The 22,376-nt window shown below is 45.3% G+C and overlaps 1 protein-coding gene across 1 annotated transcript in view; it reads right to left on the minus strand.

The window, feature by feature from the left end:
* The window catches only part of INPP5B (inositol polyphosphate-5-phosphatase B), a 50,794-nt gene that overhangs the window by 10,231 nt on the left and 18,187 nt on the right, over positions 1 to 22,376 (minus strand). Inside the window, 9 exon segments of the mRNA XM_015091873.4 lie at positions 1,450 to 1,585; positions 2,500 to 2,609; positions 4,989 to 5,100; positions 6,731 to 6,918; positions 7,557 to 7,673; positions 8,307 to 8,421; positions 10,170 to 10,271; positions 11,426 to 11,593; positions 13,364 to 13,460. Coding sequence (XP_014947359.4) covers positions 1,450 to 1,585; positions 2,500 to 2,609; positions 4,989 to 5,100; positions 6,731 to 6,918; positions 7,557 to 7,673; positions 8,307 to 8,421; positions 10,170 to 10,271; positions 11,426 to 11,593; positions 13,364 to 13,460 — 1,145 coding nt within the window.

Here is a 22,376-nt window from a genome sequence, read left to right on the forward strand (position 1 = left end):
AAAAATTATCTTCCATGAAACCGGTCCCTGGTGCCTTAGAGGACATTCACAGCCTTGGGAAATAGCAGTTGATAGCAACGCAGAAAGTGAATACTAAACAGATTTAATTAATGAACAAAGAAGCCAATTAACAATAGACGTAGAAGGGTCCCCCAGAGGCAAAGCCTCTTGTTAAATCAACTGCTTCCCGATTAGCAGAAAAAAATGATACGGGAGTGAAAGCTGGGTGAGCAGTTCTGCAGTCTGAGGTCAGGGCAGAGAGACACCCCTGCCTGTCTCTGCTATGCTTGCTGCTGCTGACAGGCTGGCAAGCAGGAGCTTCTCTAGGGCTTTGAGTCAAAGCAGCATTTCACAGGCTTTTTAAACCTGTGTTCCATCAGCCAAGAAGCTTTTGTCAGGCTTTCCCTTCTATATTTTGAATTACAATTCTTGTCATCTTCCAACAATAAAACCTTAGTTATAACACTCATTAGGCTTTTTTCAAACCACCCACACTCTTGTGGATTCTGAGGCACCTCTGCCTGCACCCTCGAGAACTGATAATATACAAAGAAACACAGAAGTCACTGAAGAGGAGATACAAGTGGAGAATACATAAATAAAAAGATTTTTTTTTAAGATATTATAAGTCAACAATACTTCGACAAAAAAAAAGGTGTTCAGCTTCACTAGTAATCAGGGAAGTATAATCTAAAAGAATGAAGTATCTTTCTCATTTGGCTCACTGGATTGGTAGAAATTTAAAAGATTGCTAAAACCCAGTATTAGCCAGACTCTGGGAAAAGAAGCTCATTCATGGTTGGCAGAAGAGTAAAATGGTAGGGATGCCGGGAGGACAATTTTGCAGGCTCAAATACAAATAAAATACATTTTTCTCTGAACCATTCATTTCACCTCTAGTAATTTCATTCTACAGAAATGTTCACATTGACACACAAAGATATATGTGAAGGCTGGTCACTATAGCAATGTGTATCATAGCACCATTTTGGAAACAAATTATCAATACAAACATGGTTCATCCATACTATGAAATATGTTACAGCCCTTAAAAATAATGAGGAGGGAGCTCTACCCTTACCAACATGAAAAGATCTCCTAAAAAATAGCCAGTGGGGGAAAAAGATGTTCTCAGAACCATGGGTGTGATAGATTTCTTTTACAAAAAGGGAGAAACTTCCTCTATGTTATATATAGAATACTGACACACTGCATAGAAAAAGGTCTGGAAAGAAACAGTCCAAAGAGCAAAGGGGAACTTCCATGTACATAGAGACATAAAGTAGGAGTCTACAAAACATTTATGAATTAAATTTAAATTAAAACCATTTTTAAAAGGAGCCTCCTCTCATTCAAGGTGGGAGGAGACCAGAAAGACAAAAGTGGTCTCAGCTGTGGGGACCAATTCCCTAGAGGACGATGGCAACTTGCTCCCAGCTGCCCACCTACCCCAATGTCAAACACTGAGCTGACAGGCTTGTGGTCACTGGTCTTCAGGGCCATGTGGCTCTGGTAGCTCAGCTGAGTGATGTTCTTCCCTTTCCAGAGGACCCGGTCACACCAGGCAGGAGCACGACACTTCTCGCTGAAATGCAAAGCCCACACTGAAAGCCCTCAGAGGCTCAGTGACGCCTGACGCCTAGGGTGGCGTGTATCCTGCAGGTGTCACCCCAAACAGCTGCAAGCACTCAAAGCCAAAACGCTGTTCAGGATGATTTCTGCTCTCCACGTTCCTATGGGGATCAGGCCAGAGGCACAACCATCTGAGGGTAAGCATTCTGTGGGCCTCAAAAGATGCTGGTTAAAACAGGTTGTGAATTCCTACTGCTTGGCTTCAATTTCTGCTTCGATGCTTGCCTGCTTGGGAAGATCCTGAATTTGGGGGTGCGGGGCTTTTGTTCCCTGGTCTATAAAATGAGGATAATAAATTATACCTACTTCAATGGGTTGTTGAGAAGATTACATGAGATAACACAAGTACTGAACAGCTTCCCATAGGCCCTCATAAAAATATGAACTACCACGTAATGACCAAGTACAAGCTCAGTCTGTTGGAATCATCACCCTAAGCATAGCTGGAAGGGAAACGAGTCTTAAGAATTATTGTGGGGACTTGCCTTGGGGTGCCCAGGGATTAGGACTCCAGGCTCTCAATGCAGAGCGCCCAGGTTCGATCCCTGGTCAGGGAACCAGACTGCACATGCCTCGCAGGGCAACTAAGCCCTGAGCCACAGCTAGAGAGTTCACTAGAGGTCTGTCACAACGAAGGTCTTGCGTGGTGCAACTAAGACCCAGACCAGCCAAATAAATAAGTATTAAAAAAAAAAAAAAAAAGTGTAGGAAGGCAGTCTACTTAATGAGCAGACACTGAGAGAAAATGTTTGACCTGAGGAAGAAGTGACAGGAGACCCATCTTCTTCTGTAGGTCTACGAGGGAAAGTACTTCCCTAACTTTCTGAGTTTCTATTTGCTCAGCCTCCGAAGCAACCTCTGACCTACCTGGTATCCCAGTCATCGGAGCCAGTATCATACTTATAGGTAGGCTGGAACGTGAGCTCACCCTCACTGAAGCCCTCGAAGACAGCCTTTGCAGCCACCTGAGCTCTCAGCTACACAAAGGATGGAAGAAAAAAAAAAAACATCTCAGCATAAAAAGGTCAAACCTTGAATTAGCAGAAGAAAGGAAACCAATCTGGAATCTAAACCCTAACCCCAAAGGAAAGGCCCAGGAGAAAACTATTCTGTGGGAATTCTCTGGTGGTTAGGACTCCATGCTTTCACTGCAAGGGATATGGGTTTGACACCTGGTTGGGGAACTCAGACCCCACATGCTGCACAGTGTCCAAAAAAAAAAAAAATACAGAACAGAAAGAAAGTTACTCTGTAAGACCTTGAGTTAATTAACTCCCAGGAAGAGGAGCATGCTGACTATTCTGCCTGCTGTACAATTTTTAAGGCTCTTTTATAAAACCGTATCCACGTCTGAGGGGCCTGAGCTCCATCGTACTGAGATGCCCCTAGGAGGATTAGTTTATGGATTAGTTTTATTAGTTTCTCTTCCAGGTATCAAACACATCATCTGTGTAGCACAGGTGTTCCAATATACAGAGAGATAAAACTGCATTAAAAAAAGGTCTGTAAAGACACAATCCAAAAAACAAAAGGGAACTTCCAAGTATGTATAAATATATGGTAGAGGTATAACCAAACCATTATGAATTAAGTTTAAACTAAAACAGTTCTTTAAAGAGTTTTGTCAAATCAGTTATATGAACTGGGGGGAGCTCTATGCTTTGGTTTCCCCATCTGTAAATTCTGGATTTATAATAGAATCTGCCTCACAGGATTGTTGCAAAGATAAGCTGTCAACTTAGAACAGTGCCTGACACATTACAATAATAACTGGCCTCCTTGCCACTGCACTGGTTCTAAGAGCTCCTTCTCAGCAAGAGAGAAAAACCACAGGTGTTCCTGCCCCCTCCCTGGAGCACCAAGCTTGGTGCTGTGTGGCCTGGTGAAGAACTGTAAGCTCTAACTTTGGTGAAAGGGTCAGCTATCCAGGGGACAACAGTTGACAAACCCCAAAATAGGAATTCCTTAAAAAAAAAAAAAAAAAACTATTACGGAAAAAGCAACAGGAAATTAAAATAGTGTAAGATGATTCTTTTCCTTTTGCTTTTTTCTGGATGTACTGCATGGCATACGGAACTTCCCAGACCAGGGATTGAACCCACAGCCCTACAACAGAAGCACAGTCTTAACTCCTGGACCACCAGGGAAGTCCAAGATGACTATTAAATGGGTAAATATGAGGACTTTCTTGATGGTCTGGTGGCTGAGAATCTACCCTCCAATACCGAGGACTTGGCTTTGACCCCTGGTTGGGGGATCTAAGATCCTGCATACCTCGGAGCAACTAAGCCCTCATGTGGCAACTACGGAGCCTGCATGCCCTGGAGCCCGCAAACCACAAAAAAGACTGAGCACAGCGAAAATAAGAATAGCAAAAAATAAATTTTAAAAAAAAGGGTAAATATAAATCTTGAAACCATATGGAAAGCAAGGAAACACACAAACTGGTTGCTATTACTTAAGGAGAGACCAGAAAAGAAGGGAAGAAGAGATAGTATTGAACTCCCAGGGAAATAAGAATGCTGTAGTCTAGAAAACAGACAGACAAGGGATAATGCTGGGGAAAAGGGGAATAAAGAGACTAATTTACCAAGGAAAAGAATGAGAGAGAAAAATGGGTCACTAAAGAGTATTCTAAAAAGAAAGACGTAACAGACTTGGGATTTTTTTCCCCTTAATGGATCTCACTGGGAGAAAAATAAAGGTAACGGAAAGATTTAGACTAACGACAATACAAAGATGATTGAAAGGGAGATACAGGCTAGAAAGAGGACTGTGGCATCCCAAACAACTCTGACCGCTTGAACAGTTTCAGAATCTCTTGAGAGGACTACCCTGAAGAACGTCTGAGAGAAACAGGTTTCTCTCATCCTGGGAAAGAGCTAATGCTCTGAAAGGAATGATAACCCAAACAACGGTAGAGGCTAGCAGGAGACGGAACGGATTCTTTCTGGAAGTGAAGACAGCCCTTCAGAAAAAGAGTGGTCCCGCACACGGCACAGGTCTGCTGAGGGGCAGGGGCAGGGGGCAAGGGGGCCCATTTGAAACATCAGTAAATCATTTGAAATATACAAAGGACTAATATTGTCTTGATGAGAAGCTTGGCTCCCTTTTGGCCCCAACTTGAATGACTGAATGAATGGGCGCAAACGAGACAGAGAGAAAGAATAGCTCTTGCCTCCAGGGGAGACAAACCTCAAGGGCAGGACCAGTGGGGCAGACAGCTGTAGGAGAGGGAGCACAGATGGAGGAAAGAAAGGAACGGCGGGCACCAGCCCCCCAGACGAGGAAGAAGAGGCGCAGCTTGGGAGCCAGGCTTTCTGCGCCCTCCCGTGTGCCCGGGTGGCCGCTGGTACCTGGTCATATGCATACAGCGTTTGAAAGGCCTTCTCTTCGATGAGTTTTTTCACTTTTTCCACATCTGGATCTTCTATCCTGTAGTTGAGGTCCCCCAGCCACAAGATCACACTGCGGGGACAGAGCACAAAGGGCACAGGGATTAGGAGGGGCTTCGCCCACCCTATCCGGCGTGCTTCTGACAGAAGGCCCCGGAGGCTACGTCTTTTGGGAGCTGCGTGGGGAAGGAACTTGGCTGCTCAGGGTCTCTTTTCCTCTTGCCATCCCATTTAACATCGTGTCTAGCATGCCGCTTACTCAGTTATCTTGGTCCAAGTTCACCGGCAACAGCCTTGTGTTCTCCTTGACTATTTTATTCCCATACAGCTGGAAAGGGAGGAGGGCATGGCAACCCACTCCAGTATTCTTGCCTGGAGAATCCCATGGACAGAGGAGCCTGGCAGGCTACAGTCCATAGGGTCACAAAGAGTCAGACATGACTGAAGCGACCAAGCACAGCTGGCAAGATAGTCTAATAAGATCTAAAAGCAAGACAATAATTTACCTCTCTTGGGAAGAGGGGGAAAGATCAAGTATTGGGAGTCCTGTCAATCACTCAGGGACCCCAAGCCAGATGATGCCACGATGCTGCCTCTGCCTCCATGCATACTCCAGCCCCCAAAGCACACTCTTAGCCTTTGTTTCTGGAGCAGAGTTCCTCTGAAACAAAGCCTGACCTGTCCAGTGGCGTCTCGGTTTAACCACCACTGTGTTACCAGCCAGCTCCTTCTGCAGAACGCAACAGGTGTTTTCTTACACCTGCTGCTTTGGGAACACGATCACTGGATGCTCCCAGGTGACACTGCACATCCCGTGAAGACCAATACTGCTCTACGTGAAGCCAAGAGCCAGGTTATGAGAGAAGCCGCATGGCAGCACACAAACACCAAAATGAATGCGCCCACGAGCTAAATTCAGACAAGCTGACATGCAGCCTCACACATTGGGTCAGCAGAATGGAAGACCCAGTCCCTGCTAGGTCCCCTGGAGACGGAAAGCCATTCTGGCAACTTCCAGCACACCAATCAAGATGGTCCTATGGACGCAGCAGGCGGATGAGAGGTTGGGCTCTGTGTACTCCCTGGCAGACACCACAGCCCCAGTGGCTTCTTCCTTGTTATAAGAAGAAGGAGCGTAAGTTTCAAGTGTTACTGTAAAGTCTGAAATTCCAATATGCCCTGAGTTTAGACAAAGAGCAAGTACTGGAGATAAATGAAATAAAGAGAACGAACATTAGCACAAGACACCCCAAGCAGCTGCAACCACAGCTCCAAAATGTTGAATCGAGAGGTAAAAAAGACGGTGTGAAGACTGGGAAATGCAGCCCCATCCTCAACCGCACATGCTTCTGGAGACAACAGGCAGACAGAGCCCTGAACCATGCTTCTAAAACCTGCGCTCAAGACGCCCACTCTGGCGAGGCTTTTCTCACAATGCTGCATCAAGGCGGACTGTGTTAAAAAAATCTTACACATTTTCCAGGAACAAATGGCGTCTGAGAAAATTCGAGAGGTTGGCCAGATGGTAAGTGGGGAAACTAAAAATTTCCAAGAGGTGTAATCCCTGTATAACCGAGAGTTGGCTGAGAGTTCCCGCTCAGGTGGTGGGAAGCCTCCCCCGGTCCCCTCCCTAATGAAACAGAGAGCCCTTGGCTTGGACTGTGCAGCCCGGCACACTACTTGGGGTGGAAGGCCAGACTCACTCGTGCTTGCTGATGGTGAGAGGGGGCAGGCTTGGGTCGACCTGACAGAACTGCATTCGAGAACAAATGTCTTTGTAGTCCTGGTTCCTCCTCTCGTACTCCTCCGTGTGGGCTGCCAGGTGGGAATTGACCACGCAGATGCTGGTGTTGTGAAACCGGAACCGGATGGCCACGCCCCCTTTGTTACCCTGTGAAAGGGAGCCCAGAAAAGGCACAGTTCCCAACTTCACTGTGATAGTCATTCAAACCCGTGGGCTTTCAAAATGTTCTCTTTTAGTCAGTCTGTGTCACAATCCCGGGAGATGAGTAAAGCAGGGCTACATATTTATAGGTGGGAAAACAAATGCAAGAAGACAGAAGGACCAGGCAGCCAGCGGCGAAGGCGAGTCCACTCTGCAATGGATTGCAGGCAAGCCACACACTCTCCCTCACCCCCCGGGAAGCTAAGCTCACAACCTAAAAGGAGGACTGTAACAGCTTCGAGAAGAAAAACAGTAAACCTATTATTAGCATTCTTTCTTTCTTTCCCTTGGTGATTCAATAAAGCTTCTGCGACATGGGTCATACATTAAATGGAAGGACCCACTTGGAGGCTCCAGAGTGGAGCGGCCGTGAGGATGAGGGCTAACTGGGCAAGTCAGCCAGCAAGTCACCAAAATACAATTTCAGAATGGCCTCCTCCATCAGTTCCTGCTAGATCATGAGGGAACAGTTCATTTCATGATGCCAGTACCCTCAAGCTGGGACACAGGTAGTTGTGGTATCATGAGAAGCAGGCTCGAGACCTTAGGGACCAAGGCCCTCCCTGTACCAACCAGGAACTCACCATTCTCCCCATGATTCCTGTCCCTACTGTCTCAGCTTCCACTTCTGAGATGTACGCGGCATGCTCCTGTTTGACATATAGCAGCAGCATAATCCCAACCAGTCGGATGAGCTTCACCTGGAAGAGAAGCATGCATTCAAGTCACGGTATTAATGGGGAGTTGAAAGGAAAAGTGGACGGGAAGCTGGCTGTGAGGACTCCTATATCTCCTGCTCCACACCAGGAAACAGGGTAATTACCCGACTCACTGACCACATCCTGTGATAACCTCAGCAGCCTACAGGTGCCGAGACCTGAGAAGCCTCTCCTGGAACTGAACATCACACCATCAATAGGACTTCCTTCCTCCCTTCCTTTCTAGCTGGCTGTGTCATCACTGCTGTGAAGGGGCCTTCTCTAGTTGCTGCGAGGTGGGGGCTACTCATTGTTGCAGTGTGCGGGCTTCTCATTGCGGTGGTTCTATGGAGCACAGGCTCGAGAAATGCAGGCTTCCGTAGTTGTAGTGTGTGGGCTTGGCAGTTGCTGCCCGTGGGCTTACTTGCCCTGAGGCACGTGGGATCTTCCCGGACCAGGGATCGAACCCATGTCCTCTGCACTGGCAGGCAGAGTCTCAAGCTCTGGACCACCAGCGAAGGGACCACCACCCATTAGGGCTGGCTTTTGATGAAAGTCGCAGCAGAAGTGAAAAGTTGTCTTAGCATTTCCCTGCATGGCAACACAAAGTCAGAAGGTCCTGGACTCTTCTCATACCTTTGCATATTTGGCGTCTGGATGAAGACCCTCTGATACAGCTTTAAACCACTCTTCCTCCTTTGGGGTATCGTGGAAGAAAAAGGCTTCCTTACTCAGATCAAGCTCCTGGAACCTATTAGGAGAAGCAACCAGTCAGGGAGTGGAGAAGGGTAATGTGGGAGATGGCACGTTCTCAGATTGGTTAAGCTGTGTAAGGCCTGCCTTTCTAGCTAAACTGCAAGACCCTCAAAGAGGAAGAAAAACAAACACTTAGAGACAAAGGACTAAAGGCCCAGGAACGTACCAGGTGCTTTCCCAAGCAGTGGCCCTTTTCATCTTCATAACGAGCCTGAAGTACTTGGAAGAGTCTCCAGTCTTTACATCCGAGATCACTAGCTCACATAAGCACCAGGCGGCAAACAGATTGAAACCTGCTGCTGCTGCTAAGTCGCTTCAGTCATGTCTGACCTGTGCGACCCCATAGATGGCAGCCTACCAGGCTCCGCCGTCCCTGGGACTTTCCAGGCAAGAACACTGGAGTGAGTTACCATTTCCTTCTCCAATGCATGAAAGTGAAAACTGAAAGTGAAGTCGCTCAGTCGTGTCTGACTCTTCGCGACCCCATGGACTGCAGCCTACCAGGCGCCTCCATCCACGGGATTTTTCAGGCAAGAGTACTGGAGTGGGTTACCACTGCCTTCTCCAAGACTGAAACCTGCTACTGCTGCAAGTCACATCAGTCGTGTCCGTCTCTGTGCGACCCCATAGACAGAAGCCCACCAGGCTCCTCTGTCCCTGGGATTCTCCAGGCAAGAACACTGGAGTGGGTTGCCATTTCCTTCTCCAATGCATGAAAGTGAAAAGTGAAAGTGAAGTCACTCAGTCGTGTCTGACTCTTAGCAACCTCATGGACTGCAGCCTACGAGGCTCCTCTGTCCACGGGATTTCCCAGGCAAGAGTACTGGAGTGGGGTGCCATTGCCTTCTTCAGATTGAAACCTAGCTCTCTATAAATTCCAAACTCTAGTTGCTTTATACGTTACCACCCAGGCTTCTTTGCTGCTCCCTCCCCAACAACAATATTTGGTACAGTGGTAAGAAGATAGTAGGTGTGGGGAAAAAAAAAAAAAGACTGATGGATGGGGCCCTCCCTTTTAAAATATTTGATTATTTGGCTGTGCCAGGTCTTAGTTGGGCTTCCCCTGTGGCTCAGCTGGTAAAGAATCTGCCTGCAGTGTGGGAGACCTGGGTTCAATCCCTGGGTTGGGAAGATCCCCTGGAGAAGGGAAAGACTACCCACTCCAGTATTCTGGCCTGGAGAATTCCATGGACTGTATAGTCCATGGGGGTCACAGAGAGTCAGACACGACTGAGTGACTTTCCCTTTCAATTTCAGGTCTTAGTTGTGGCACGAAGGATCTTCAAGGTGGCCTGTAGGATCCAGTCCCTTCACCAGGGATTGAACCTAGGTCCCCTGCATCAGGAGCACAGAGTCTTAGCCACTGGACCACCAAGGAAGTCCTTGGATGGGGCCTTTTTTTCTTTTAACCTTCTTTCCCTCACAAAAGATATTTTTGCTTTGTAACCAACAAAGCTTTGAATGTCTAAGTAATAAAATTCAGTTCAAGGTGTATGCTTTTAACAGAGGGTTGCACTCAGAATTAAATATTAGCATTCCAGTACCAAGCACATCACTTTAATAGTGCCGGAAATTTGTTTACTATGAGGAAGCATAGGAATAGAGGAGCAGCTGTTATTAAGCATATGCTCGTTTTTCAATCCCTTCACCTGCTGTGAAGTCTCAGTTACAGATTCATGCCCCCATCCCTTCAACCACAGCTACACATTCTGAAAAATGCAGAGACAACTAAAAGACACTCACCCCACACAGTACACATCTGGGGCCTGGGTATCGTGGCTGAGCCAGGGCCGGAGGCACTCCTTGGGGGACTGTCCGTTCACATTGTACGTTCCTACAAAAAATCTGTTGCCAAAGACAATCAGCTGGTCACTTGGGAGGACTATGGACACGACGGGGAGAGCACTGGATGCTGATTCTGGCTGGTTTCAGTCTCTCTGGGCTGGAATTTGAAGACTTAAGAAACGTCACGGCCATCCTAGACAAGTGACTGCGGCACCAAGGGGTGACCTGCAGTCTGCCAGGACATCTGTTGCTTTTGTGATAACTTCAGACAGTAGAGACCCACTTTGAACATTTCTACTTAGCTTTAATAGCCATTAGATAGTCACAATCCACAAAATGACTATGTCCTGTGTGTGCTACTGAAATGAAAAGAGAAAAAAGTACCCTGGCAACTACTTTTGGAAAGAAAGCAATACCAGTGTTCACATCATTCACTAGGGTTTTTTTCTGTTCGATTTCGGGTTTTTTTTGGAAACTTTTTATTTTGTATTGGGGTATAGTCGATTAACAATGTTGTGATAGTTTCAGGTAAGCAGCAAGGGAACTCAGTCATACATATACATGCATCCATTCTCCCCCAAACTCCCCTCCCATCCAGGCTGCCACATAGCACTGAGCAGAGTTCCACATGCTCTACAGCAGGTCCTTGTTGGTTATCCGTTTTAAATATAACAGTGTGTACATGTCCATCCCAAACTCCCTAAGACAATTCACTATCTAGAACCCTAGAAGCAACATGACTTTGTTTTATAGTCCCAATGCAGTGATTTAAAAAGACCTGGCAAGAAAAAAAATAAAAATAAAAATAAAAAGACCTGGCAAACCTGCACCCTTTATTCATGTAATTTTCAATCATTTTGTCTAAAAAGATTACCAATCACTAACTTCATGTGATTGATTTCAATTCAAACAACTTTCTTTAAAGGCCCCAAATGACCTAGAGATACACAGAGGCATAACCAAAAATCAAGATCCCTCTCCTCCTTCCACACAGGGGTATCTTCAAATATTTCTGCAACTGTTTGTTGCAAGTTGTGTCATTCCCACCATACCACACCTCCCACGATGCCTGGCCGGAAAAGGCACAGAATAAATGCCTGCCAAGGAAGAGTGAAAGGAATCACTCATTCAGAAAATGATGGGAGTGATTCTGTAGGGTCAGAGAGCTGAGCGATCACTTGGCTGTGGAAACAGTCTAAGATCCAGCGAGCTACCTGAAGTTCTGGATGTAGGTATAATCCTCTTCTTTCTGTATTAGATGTGATTTCACAATTGTATCTCGCAGTCCAAACTTCTGCATGGATAAAATGTGAGCCTTGTCTGATACTGTGATAGTAGAGGAGCGAACCATGTTGCTTATTTCAGATTTGGACTTGTTCTGTCTAGAAAAACAAACAAACAAAAATGTTTCTATTGAAAGTTTTTATCAGGGCTTGAGCCTGGTGGCTCAGTGGCAAAAGAATCTGTCTGCCAATGCAAGAGACCCTGATTTGATCCCTGATCTGGGAAGAGCCTACATGCTGTGGAGCAACTAAGCCCATGTGCCTAAAAAAAAGGGGGGGGGGGTAAAAAAACAGAGAGAAAAAGTTATCGTATTTTTTTTGGCCACACCACACGACATACAGGATCTTAGTTCCCCGAGGGAATCGAACCCAAGCCCCCTGCAGTGAAAATGCAGAGCATTAATCACTGGACCACCAGGGAAGCCCCCTTATATGTTGTTGACTGTATAGTACATTGATCCAGAGATGTTAAGTTTTATAGAATCTCAGACCACAAGGAAACCTGGAAGATAATCTAATCTAACCCTTCATTTTTCAAATGAGAAAAATGAGACCCAGCATCATGAATGATCCATGAGGCTGGAAGGCAGGAGACTATGAATTAGAACTCGGCTTAGACAGTATTCTTTCTGGACTCTGGGTCTCATGTAATAAGACTATACAACTGTCTAGATCTTTTGACTTGATAATTCTACTGGATCTCTATTCCACAGGAATAATCTGTAATAACAAAGAAAAGCAGTAAAATTTATATTTTATTATTATTTGGGTAGTTTTCATAGCCATACTAAAAATTATTCAAATGCCAACATTTAAGGTTAAAGAAAAATAAATATAAAGTTAAGGGAAATTTGACATATAACAGAATCCTAATAAATGCTCAAAAACCTTTTGTTGAAATTACTTAATGAACTAAGATATATTCTATAAAACATTTGAGACAACTTCTGACATTTATTCATAAATGCCATTTAAGTACTTAATATTAGATGGTCATATATTAATACATACTAATGAAGGCTACATAAAAATGCATCTGTGTGTATCAGGAAGGCTCAAAAGTGAGTTGAGAATGATAGGTTTAGCTACATTTAAAGCGCAGGGATTGTTCGTCGCTATTTAGGTGCATAATTTAAAGTGAAAGTGTTAATAGCTCAGCTGTGTCCGACTCCTTGTGGCCCCATGTACTGTAGTGCACCAGGCTCCTTTGTCCATGGACTTCTCCAGGCAAGAGTACTGGAGTGGGTTGCCATTCCTTTCTCCAGAGGATCTTCCCAACCCAGGGATGGAACCCAGGTCGCCTGCATTGCAGGCAGATTCTTCACCGTCTGAGCCAGCTGGGAAGCCAGACACATGGAAGCTTTTATCTTGACCAGATGATTCCAGCTATGATCAGTCGGGGGAACTGGAGTATACACTAAATATAATGGCATTAGAAAAGAGAAAGGAGTAAATAAAAACGAGGGGAAAGGTATCTTCAGAGTGAAGACGCTTCTAAAAGAACGAGGGGGAGAAATCGAATGTTTCTGATCTACATTTCCAAGGTAGGGTTAGACTTCAGTTTCGGATCCTAGATCTGCCAGCTGCTAGTTCTGGATCTTGGGTGAGCTATAAAACGTCTCTTCTTCATCTGTTTCCCTACTTGTGGAACAGAGAAAATAATGGTACCTACCTCTTAGGTTAAGGGAAGATAATTCGTGTTAAGTGTATGATGTGTGGCACATTACATAGTAAATGCTCAATAAAAGTCTAACATGCCCGAGGCCAGTGACTGTGGGACAGCATACGTTATGCACCGTAGTGGCCTCAGCTCTTCAGCGAGGAAAACCTCGGCCCCAAGAGGCACAAGTGCAGGGAAAGCTGCGTTACCTTGAGAGCGAGTTTTCTGGTTTATTCTGACCCCAGGAGCTTTGGTCCACAGGCAGGCCCTTCCCATTTGGTCTCAGCTCGTCAGAGGAAGAACCACCTGTGGGGAGAGGGAAGGAATGAAAACACATATATGTTTTAATGTAGAGGTCCCCAACCTCTGGCGTCTAATGCCTGATGATGTGAAGTGGAGCTGATGTAACAATAATAAAAAGAAAGTGCACAATAAATGTAATGTATTTGAATCATCAGGGGGCGGGGAGAAACCATCTCCCCACCCCCTGGCCCTTGGAAAAATTGTCTTCCATGAAATTGCTCCCTGGTGCCAAAAGGTTAGGGACTGCTGCTCTACCATACAGACCACAGCTTCTCAAACTTCGGTCTGGGAATTAATGGTGGTTTACATATTGCTTGAAGGCATAGGAAAGGCCTAAACTAGTGTCTGTATGAAGTTCCCACAGAGCAGGTCCAGGATGGGGGTGGGGGGTGGGAGCGGTGGTGGAGGGAGGTATTTCATCCAGACGTCTTTACTGCTGAAAACACGACTCTCCCAACTAGTCTGACCCGCTTTTCTTGGAGATGGAATGCATTACAGAAGGAACAAAGCTAAGAAATCTGCAGACCTAAGATGTATCATCAGCTCTGCTGGTTTTTCATCTTTTGACTTTGGGCAACCATCTAATGTCCCCTGATCTCAGTAACCTGACCTGTCTTGCCTTCCTCACAGGTTTATTGTGGGGCTCAAATAGCTGGCATGTGAGTAAGCACTTTGAAAGCCACACAATATATTATGAAATATAATGTAGTCATGTTATTACCATTTGCTGCGAGTGAGACTTCAGCTTCAAGGACAAAGAAGGCAAAGGTGAGAGAAGTAAAACCGGGAAGGCCTAGAACATGAGACGCCCTTGTCGTTGTCAACAAACTGCCCTGAAAACCAAGGAGCCCGAGGACTTGCAACAAAGAAATATTCGGGGAAATCTGACAAACCAAGAGAAACCAGAAAAGGAAAATTAATCTGCCAATTTATTGCTTCTTTGCTCCTTAAAAGCCAGATTCCTTGTTAACAGGGAACTGCGTGAAGAAGTCATAGAGAGATGCTGCTTCGATATACAAGGTATATGGAGCACTATGGGCGTGAAGCATCACTAAGGAATTCTGCTCTGAAGACTATTACTAAACATGGATTTGTCAACCATGCGTTCACAGCAATGGGAGGGTAAAAAAAACCAACAACTTTGGAGTTGAGAAAGAAAACAGTCATTCACAACATGGAAATAATTACATTTCAATGCCTCTAAATCAATCACCAAGGGCTTTCAACTCTGCTTCCTAAATTGCATCTCAAGTCAATATATTCTCCAATATCTTTCTACTAGTTTAAGTTACCAACAATTCCTTGGAACTAGCTAAAAGAGACCTCAATTAATTTCCCTGCCTCCTCTCTCACCCCACCCTCTCTAATCTAATCTCCACACTGTGGCCAGAGGATTTTTTGAAAATCTGATAATATAACACCTTTACAAAGCTCCCCACTGGATAAATCCAAACCCCTTAATATAGCTGCCAAGTGTCTTCTCAGTCTGGCTCCTGCCCATCTCTCCAGCCACATCACTATCTCCTATCTCCTTGAAAGCTCTAGTCCAAGTACACTAAAGTTACTGCAGTTCTACAACGATCCCATCGGAAGCAGACTTCCTTCTTCCTCACTCTGCTTTACACGGCTAACTCCTACCCATCCTGTGGCCAGGAGCTAGCAAACAACTGTTTCTGTAAACGGCCAGAGGGTTAACGTCCTAGCTTTTCAGGCCTCATAGTCTGCCACTATTCAACTCTGCCATTAGAGTGTTAAAGCAACCATAAGCATGGCAGTATTCCAAAAAAACTTTATGGTCACTGATGTTTACATACTGCATAATTTCCACATGTCACAAAATATTATTTTCTTTTAGTTCTTTCCAAACGTTTAAAAATGTAGAAACTATTCTTAGTTCATGGGCTGTACCCAAAGCAGGCAGCAGGCAGCTCTGGCCCAGGGGACTGTAGTTAGCCAACCCCCGGCGTACGGCACATCTTAGAGGCCATTTCTTCTAAGAAGCCTTCTCTGACTCCTCCCGGACCGGTTCAGAGGCTCTAACAGGGACGTTCCCATAGCTCCCTGTATTTCTCCTATCACAGCCTTGACGGCTGTGTGTTGTCTACCCATTAGCCTGTAAGCTTCCAGAAGACAAGGCTATGCCTCAGTACTAATCCCACTTGATATCGAATCTTATACATCTGTATTCATTTTTTTTTTCATTGGATGCTATTTCCACTAAAATGTAAGCTGTATGAGATGAGGACTTTGTCATCTGTATGCCACTTTCCAGGGACTTGGAGCAGTAACGGTATTCAATGTATTAAATGTAACCAATAGGAAACTTAAGTCGAAGTCGAGCTCTACCATCATCTTCCTGTGTTACTTCCTCTCTTTGGGTCTACTTCATCTATCAAGTTAAAAAAAGAAAAACTCATAGAGCTTCACAACACGCAAAGGCAAACTCAGGAATAACGCTTAGGCTCTTTCTGCACATCAGTGCTTTCTGAGGACTCCGTCAGGCTATGTCTCGGGGAACAAGTGGTTTGTCCCTGTGGACTTTGCTTCCATCCAGAGCGGGCAGTGTACAGACTGGGAAACCACCTTGCTGACCTGTATCTTGTCGATCCCTCCACCCCATATCTCTCTCAGGACTCAGTCCAGCAAGAACTGGAACGTCGTCATTCATGACTTCATGTATGGAAACTTTAAGGCACCGTTGGGGGAATTTCCAGCCACAGGGCAGCCTTCTCGGAATTTCTTCTCTCCTGAATCTGGCACGGAAGTTGGCTGTCAGCAGCTCTTTACCAAGCTCACCATCACACAGCCCATGGTTCCCTCTCTGGCCACAGCTTCCTGCCCTTCCTCTTCTCCCACTTCCCGACTCCCTCTCTGCTCTTTTTCCAACCTCAGACCTCCAATCCCTTGTCACTCAACCTTACAGGTGACATCTGTATTGTTTTCTGTTTTCCCATGTTCCCAAAGTCCTATAAATCCTCTCTCCTAAATATTTTTATACCCGACCGTCTCCCCATCCCTACTGCCATGTCTTAGTTTAGGCCCTTAATATGCCTGGAAAGCACACTCAGGGATTTCCCTGCCGCCATTCTCATCCCCTCCAGTGTATTCTGCCAGCTGCTAGAAGAAAACGCAGATCTGAGCAGGTCTTTATTAAGCAGGGCTTAATAACTTCTAACACCTTCGTAACAAAACCCAAACCTCTAAGTACTACATACAGGAACCTTTATAATTAGCCCCAGACTACCTCTCCAGACCCATCTTCCACACCCCCTGACTCAAACCATTCCTCTCGGGACTTCCCTGGTGGTCTAGTGGTTAAAATCCATCCTCCAATGAAGGGGACAGAGGTTCAGTCTCTGGTCTGGGAAGATTCTACGTGCTGCGGGGCAGCAAGGCCCGTGTGCCACAACTGCTGAAGCCTGTGTGCCTAAAGCCTGTGCTCGGCAACGAGAGAAGCCACTGCAGTGAGAAGGCAGACTTACACCCGCTCGCCTCGGCTGGGAAAAGCCTGTGCTCAGCAACAAAGATGCAGCACAACCAGAAATAAACAAATAATAAAAAAAAAAAAGATTTGTGAATAAACAGAGATTTTAAAACAAACACTCCTTTCTCACCCCTAATCCAGTCACACCAAAACCATTTACCTTTTTAAGGGTAACCCAGTGGTTAGGACTCTGCGCTTTCACTGCCGAGGGTGGTGGGTGACATTTATCTTTTTAAATGTTGCCTCCAACCCACCCCTGATCCTCAGTATAGCTTAACCACCCCTCAAATACACCTTCATGTGAAGGTGAAGTCGCTCAGTCGTGTCCGACTCTTTGTGACCCCGTGGACTGTAGCCTACCAGGCTTCTCCATCCATGGGATTCTCCAGGCAAGAATACTGGAGTGGGTTACCATTTCCTTCTCCAGGGGATCTTCCCGACCCAGGGACCGAACCCAGATCTCCCGCATTGGAGGCAGATGCTTTAACCTCTGGGCCACTAGGGAAGCCCATTACACCTTCAGGTAGGAAACTTCAAACTCAGCTCAGGAGTTATCTCCTTTGAAAAGCCCTCTGGGGCCCTCTCCTCCTTCTTACATACCTAGTGCTCACCTCTAAGGCATGTATTTATCACAAAGGAATTGTAACCACCTTTAACTCTTTTCATCCATCTTTTTTCTTTAGCTAGACCTCCGCTTCTGGGGGAGAGGGCAATGGCAACCCACTCCAGTACTTGTGCCTGGAAAATCCCATGGATGGAGGAGCCTAGGAGGCTGCAGTCTATGGGGTTGTGAAGAGTCAGACACGATTGAGCGACTTCACTTTCACTTTCATGCATTGGAGAAGGAAATAGCAACTCACTTCAGTGTTCTTGCCTGGAGAATCCCAGGGACGGTGGAGCCTGGTGGGCTGCCATCTATGAGGTCACACAGAGTCAGACACAACTGAAGCGACTTAGCAGCAGCAACAGCAGCAGCTTCTGGGAGCAGGGACTGATGTTTTTCCTCTGTGGCCCCGAGCCTACCGTGCATGCATGCTATGCATGCTAAGTCACTTTAGTAATGTCTTTGTGACCCCATGGAATGCAGCCTGCCAGGCTTCCCTGTCCATCGCCAACACCTGGAGCTTACTCAAACTCATGTCCACTGAGTCCATGATGCCATCCAACCATCTCATCCTCTGTTGTCCCCTTCTCCTCCCACCTTCAACTTTCCCAGCACCAGGGTCTTTTCTAGTGAGTCAGTTCTTCACATCAGGTGGCCAAAGTATTAGAATTTCAGCTTCAGCATCAATCCTTCCAATGAATATTCAGGAGTGATTTCCTTTAGGATGGACTGACTGGATCTCCTTGCAGTCCAAGGGACTCTCAAGAGTCTTCTCCAACACCACAGTTCAGAACCATCAGTTCTTCAGTGCTCAGCTTTCTTTATGGTTCAATTGTCACATCCATATGTGACTACTGGAAAAACCACAGCTTTGACTATATAGACCTTTGTTGGCAAAGTAATGTCTCTGCTGTTTAATAGGCTGTCTAGGTCGGTCATAGCTTTTCTTCCAAGGAGCAAGTGTCTTTTAATTTCAAGTCTGCAGTCACCATCTGCAGTGATTTTGGAGCCCCCCCAAAATAAAGTCCCTCACTGTTTCCATCGTTTCCCCATCTATTTGCTATGAAGTGATTGGACTGGATGCCATGATCTTAGTTTTCTGAATGCTGAGCTTTAAGCCAACTTTTTCACAATCCTCGTTCACTTTCATCAAGAGGCTCTTTAGTTTCATCACTCACCTAGAGCCAGACATCCTGGACTGCAAAGTCAAGTGGGCCTTAAGAAGCACCACTAAGAACAAGCTAGTGGAGGTGATGGAATTCCAGTTGAGCTATTTCAAACCCTGAAAGATGATGCTGTGAAAGTGCTGCCCTCAATATGCCAGCAAATTTGGAAAACTCAGCAGTGGCCACAGGGCTGGAAAAGGTCAGTTTTCATTCCAATTCCAAAGAAAGGCAATGCCAAAGAATGCTCAAACTACTGCACAACTGCACTCATCTCACAGGCTAGCAAAGCAATGCTCAAAATTCTCCAAGCCAGGCTTCAACAGTACATGAACCTGAACTTCCAGATGTTCAAGCTGGATTTAGAAAAGGCAGAGGAACCAGAGATCAAATTGCCAACATCTGCTGGATCATCGAAAAAGCAAGAGAGTTCCAGAAAAACATCTGCTTTATTGACTATGCCAAAGCCTTTGACTGTGTGGGGTCACAACAAACTATGGAAAATTCTTAAAGCAGCAGTATAACCTAATACAGATCCACAATCCCTTATCTGAAACCCTTGGGGCCAAGTGTATCTTGGAATTCAAAATTTGGGGATTTTAGAAAGGTAACACATAATATGTGTTGTATGCTATACAGCACCCCACAGAGTCAAGGGAACATCCAGAAATCAATCACTTCAATATCTCCTTAGTGCAACTTATGAGTAGTAATGCTTAGTGGGATAAATAAAGCCTATAAATAGTCTCCTTCTCAGTTCAGACAAGTCTTAACTGCCAAATTGAGCTTGAGCCAAACTTGGGGAAAAAAAATTTTTTTCCCATCTTCAGAGCTTTTAGGACTTCAGAAATGCTGATAAAGGATTAAGGGTGGTAGTTAAGAGCATGGCCTACAAGCATCAGAAAAGATTGGAATATGTCTATGTACATATATACCACATGTTTATAAATATACATATATATATATATATATATTTAGACACACACATATACTCATGGGAAAGTCAGAAAAGCATACACTAAAGGTCAATAGTAGTTATTTCACAGTGGTAATTTTTTTTTTTCCGTTTTGCTTATAGGTACTTTCAAAGTTAGATATAATAAGATGTATTTTTTGGTGTATATATATATTCAGTTCAGTTCAGTTCAGTCGCTCAGTCGTGTCCAACTCTTTGCGACCCCATGAACCGCAGCACGCCAGGCCTCCCTGTCCATCACCAACTCCTGGAGTTCACTCAGATTCACGTCCATCGAGTCAGTGATGCCATTCAGCCATCTCATCCTCTGTTGTCCCCTTCTCCTCCTGCCCCCAATCCCTCCCAGCATCAGAGTCTTTTCCAGTGAGTCAACTCTTTGCATGAGGTGGTCAAAGTACTGGAGTTTCAGCTTTAGCATCATTCCTTCCAAAGAAATCCCAGGGTTGATCTCCTTCAGAATGGACTGGTTGGATCTCCTTGCAGTCCAAGGGACTCTCAAGAGTCTTCTCCAACACCACAGTTCAAAACCATCAATTCTTCGGCACTCAGCCTTCTTCACAGTCCAACTCTCACATCCATACATGACCACAGGAAAAACCATAGCCTTGACTAGATGGACCTTTGTTGACAAAGTAATGTCTCTGCTTTTGAATATGCTATCTAGGTTGGTCATAACTTTTCTTCTAAGGAGTAAGTGTCTTTTAATTTCATGGCTGCAATCACCATCTGCAGTGATTTTGGAGCCCCAAAAAATAAAGTGTGACACTGTTTCCACTGTTTCCCCATCTATTTCCCATGAAGTGATGGGACCGGATGCCATGATCTTTGTTTTCTGAATATTGAGCTTTAAGCCAACTTTTTCACTCTCCTCTTTCACTTTCATCAAGAGGCTCTTTAGTTCCTCTTCACTTTCTGCCATAAGGGTGGTGTCATCTGCATATCTGAGGTTATTGATATTTCTCCTGGCAATCTTGATTCCAGCTTGTGCTTCTTCCAATCCAGCATTTGTTAAATAAGCAGGATGACAATATACAGCCTTGACGTCCTCCTTTTCCTATTTGGAACCAGTCTGTTGTTCCATGTCCAGTTCTAACTGTTGCTTCCTGACCTGCATACACATTTCTCAAGAGGCAGGTTAGGTAGTCTGGTATTCCCATCTCTTTCAGAATTTTCCACAGTTGATTGTGATCCACACTGTCAAAGGCTTTGGCATAGTCAATAAAGCAGAAATAGATGTTTTTCTGGAACTCTCTTGCTTTCCCCATGATCCAGCATACACACACACACACACACACACACACACACACACACACACACACACACACACACACACACACACACACACACACACACACACACACACACACACACACACACACACACACACACACACACACACACACGGGCTTCCTTTGTGGCTCAGGTGGTAAAGAATCTATCCGCAATGCGGGAGACCTGGGTTCAATCCCTGGGTTGGGAAGATCCCCTGGAGAAGGGAAAGGCTACCCACTCCAATAAATTCTGGCCTGGAGAATTCCATCGACGGTGCACCATGGGGTTGCAAAGAATCGGACACGACTGAGGGACTTACTGTCACTTCACTTCATACTATAAATATATAAGTACTATATACACACATCCTGGAGTATGAAACGGCTACCCACTCCAGTATTCTTGCTTGGAAGGTCCCATGGACAGAGGAACCTGGCAGGATACAGTCCACAGGGTTGCACAGAATCAAGTACAACTGAGTACATACACACAAACATGTTCAGTTCAGTTGCTCAGCCGTGTCCGACTCTCTGTGACCCCATGGACTGTATGCAGCCCTCCAGGCTCCTCTGTCCATGGGATTTTGCAGGCATGAATACTGGAGTGGGTTGCCATTTCCTTCTCCAGGGGATCATCCCAACCTAGGGATCAAACCAGCATCTCTTACATCACCTGCATTAACCGACAGGTTCTTTACCACTAGCACCACCTGGGAAGTATATATGTACATCAGTTCAGTTCAATTCAGTCACTGAGTCATGTCCGACTCTTTGCGACCCCATGGACTTCAGTGCGCCAGGCTTTCCTGTACATCACCAACTCGTGAAGCTTGCTTAAACTCATGTCTGAGCTGGTGATGCCACCTAACCATCTCATCCTCCTGCCTTCAATCTTTCCCAGAATCAGAGTCTTTTCCAATGAGTCAGTTCTTTGCATCACGTAACCAGTGATTGATTTCTGTACTGGAGGTTCAATTTCAGCATCAGTCCTTCCAATGAATATTCAGGACTAATTTCCCTTAGGATAGACTGCTTGGATCTCCTTACAGTCCAACAGACTCTCAAGAATCTTCTCCAATACCACAGTTCAAAAGCATCAATTCTTCAGTGCTCAGCTTTCTTTACAGTTCAACTCTCACATTCATACATGACTGCTAGAAAAACCATAGCTTTGACTAGACAGAGCTTTGTCGGCAAAGTAATGTCCCTGCTTTTTAATATGCTGTCTAGGCTATTCTTCCAAGGAGCAAGCATCTTTTAATTTCATGGCTGCAGTCACAATCTGCCGTGAAAAAAATTAACGTCTCTCAGTGTTTCCCTTGTTTCCCCACCTAGGATGGGACTGGATGCCATGATCTTAGTTTTCTGAATGTTGAGTTTTAAGCCAGCTTTTTCACTCTCCTCTTTCACTTTCATCAAGA

This window comes from Ovis aries, chromosome 1 (genome assembly GCF_016772045.2).
Source record: "Ovis aries strain OAR_USU_Benz2616 breed Rambouillet chromosome 1, ARS-UI_Ramb_v3.0, whole genome shotgun sequence".
In the NCBI taxonomy this organism is placed as follows: domain Eukaryota; kingdom Metazoa; phylum Chordata; class Mammalia; order Artiodactyla; family Bovidae; genus Ovis; species Ovis aries.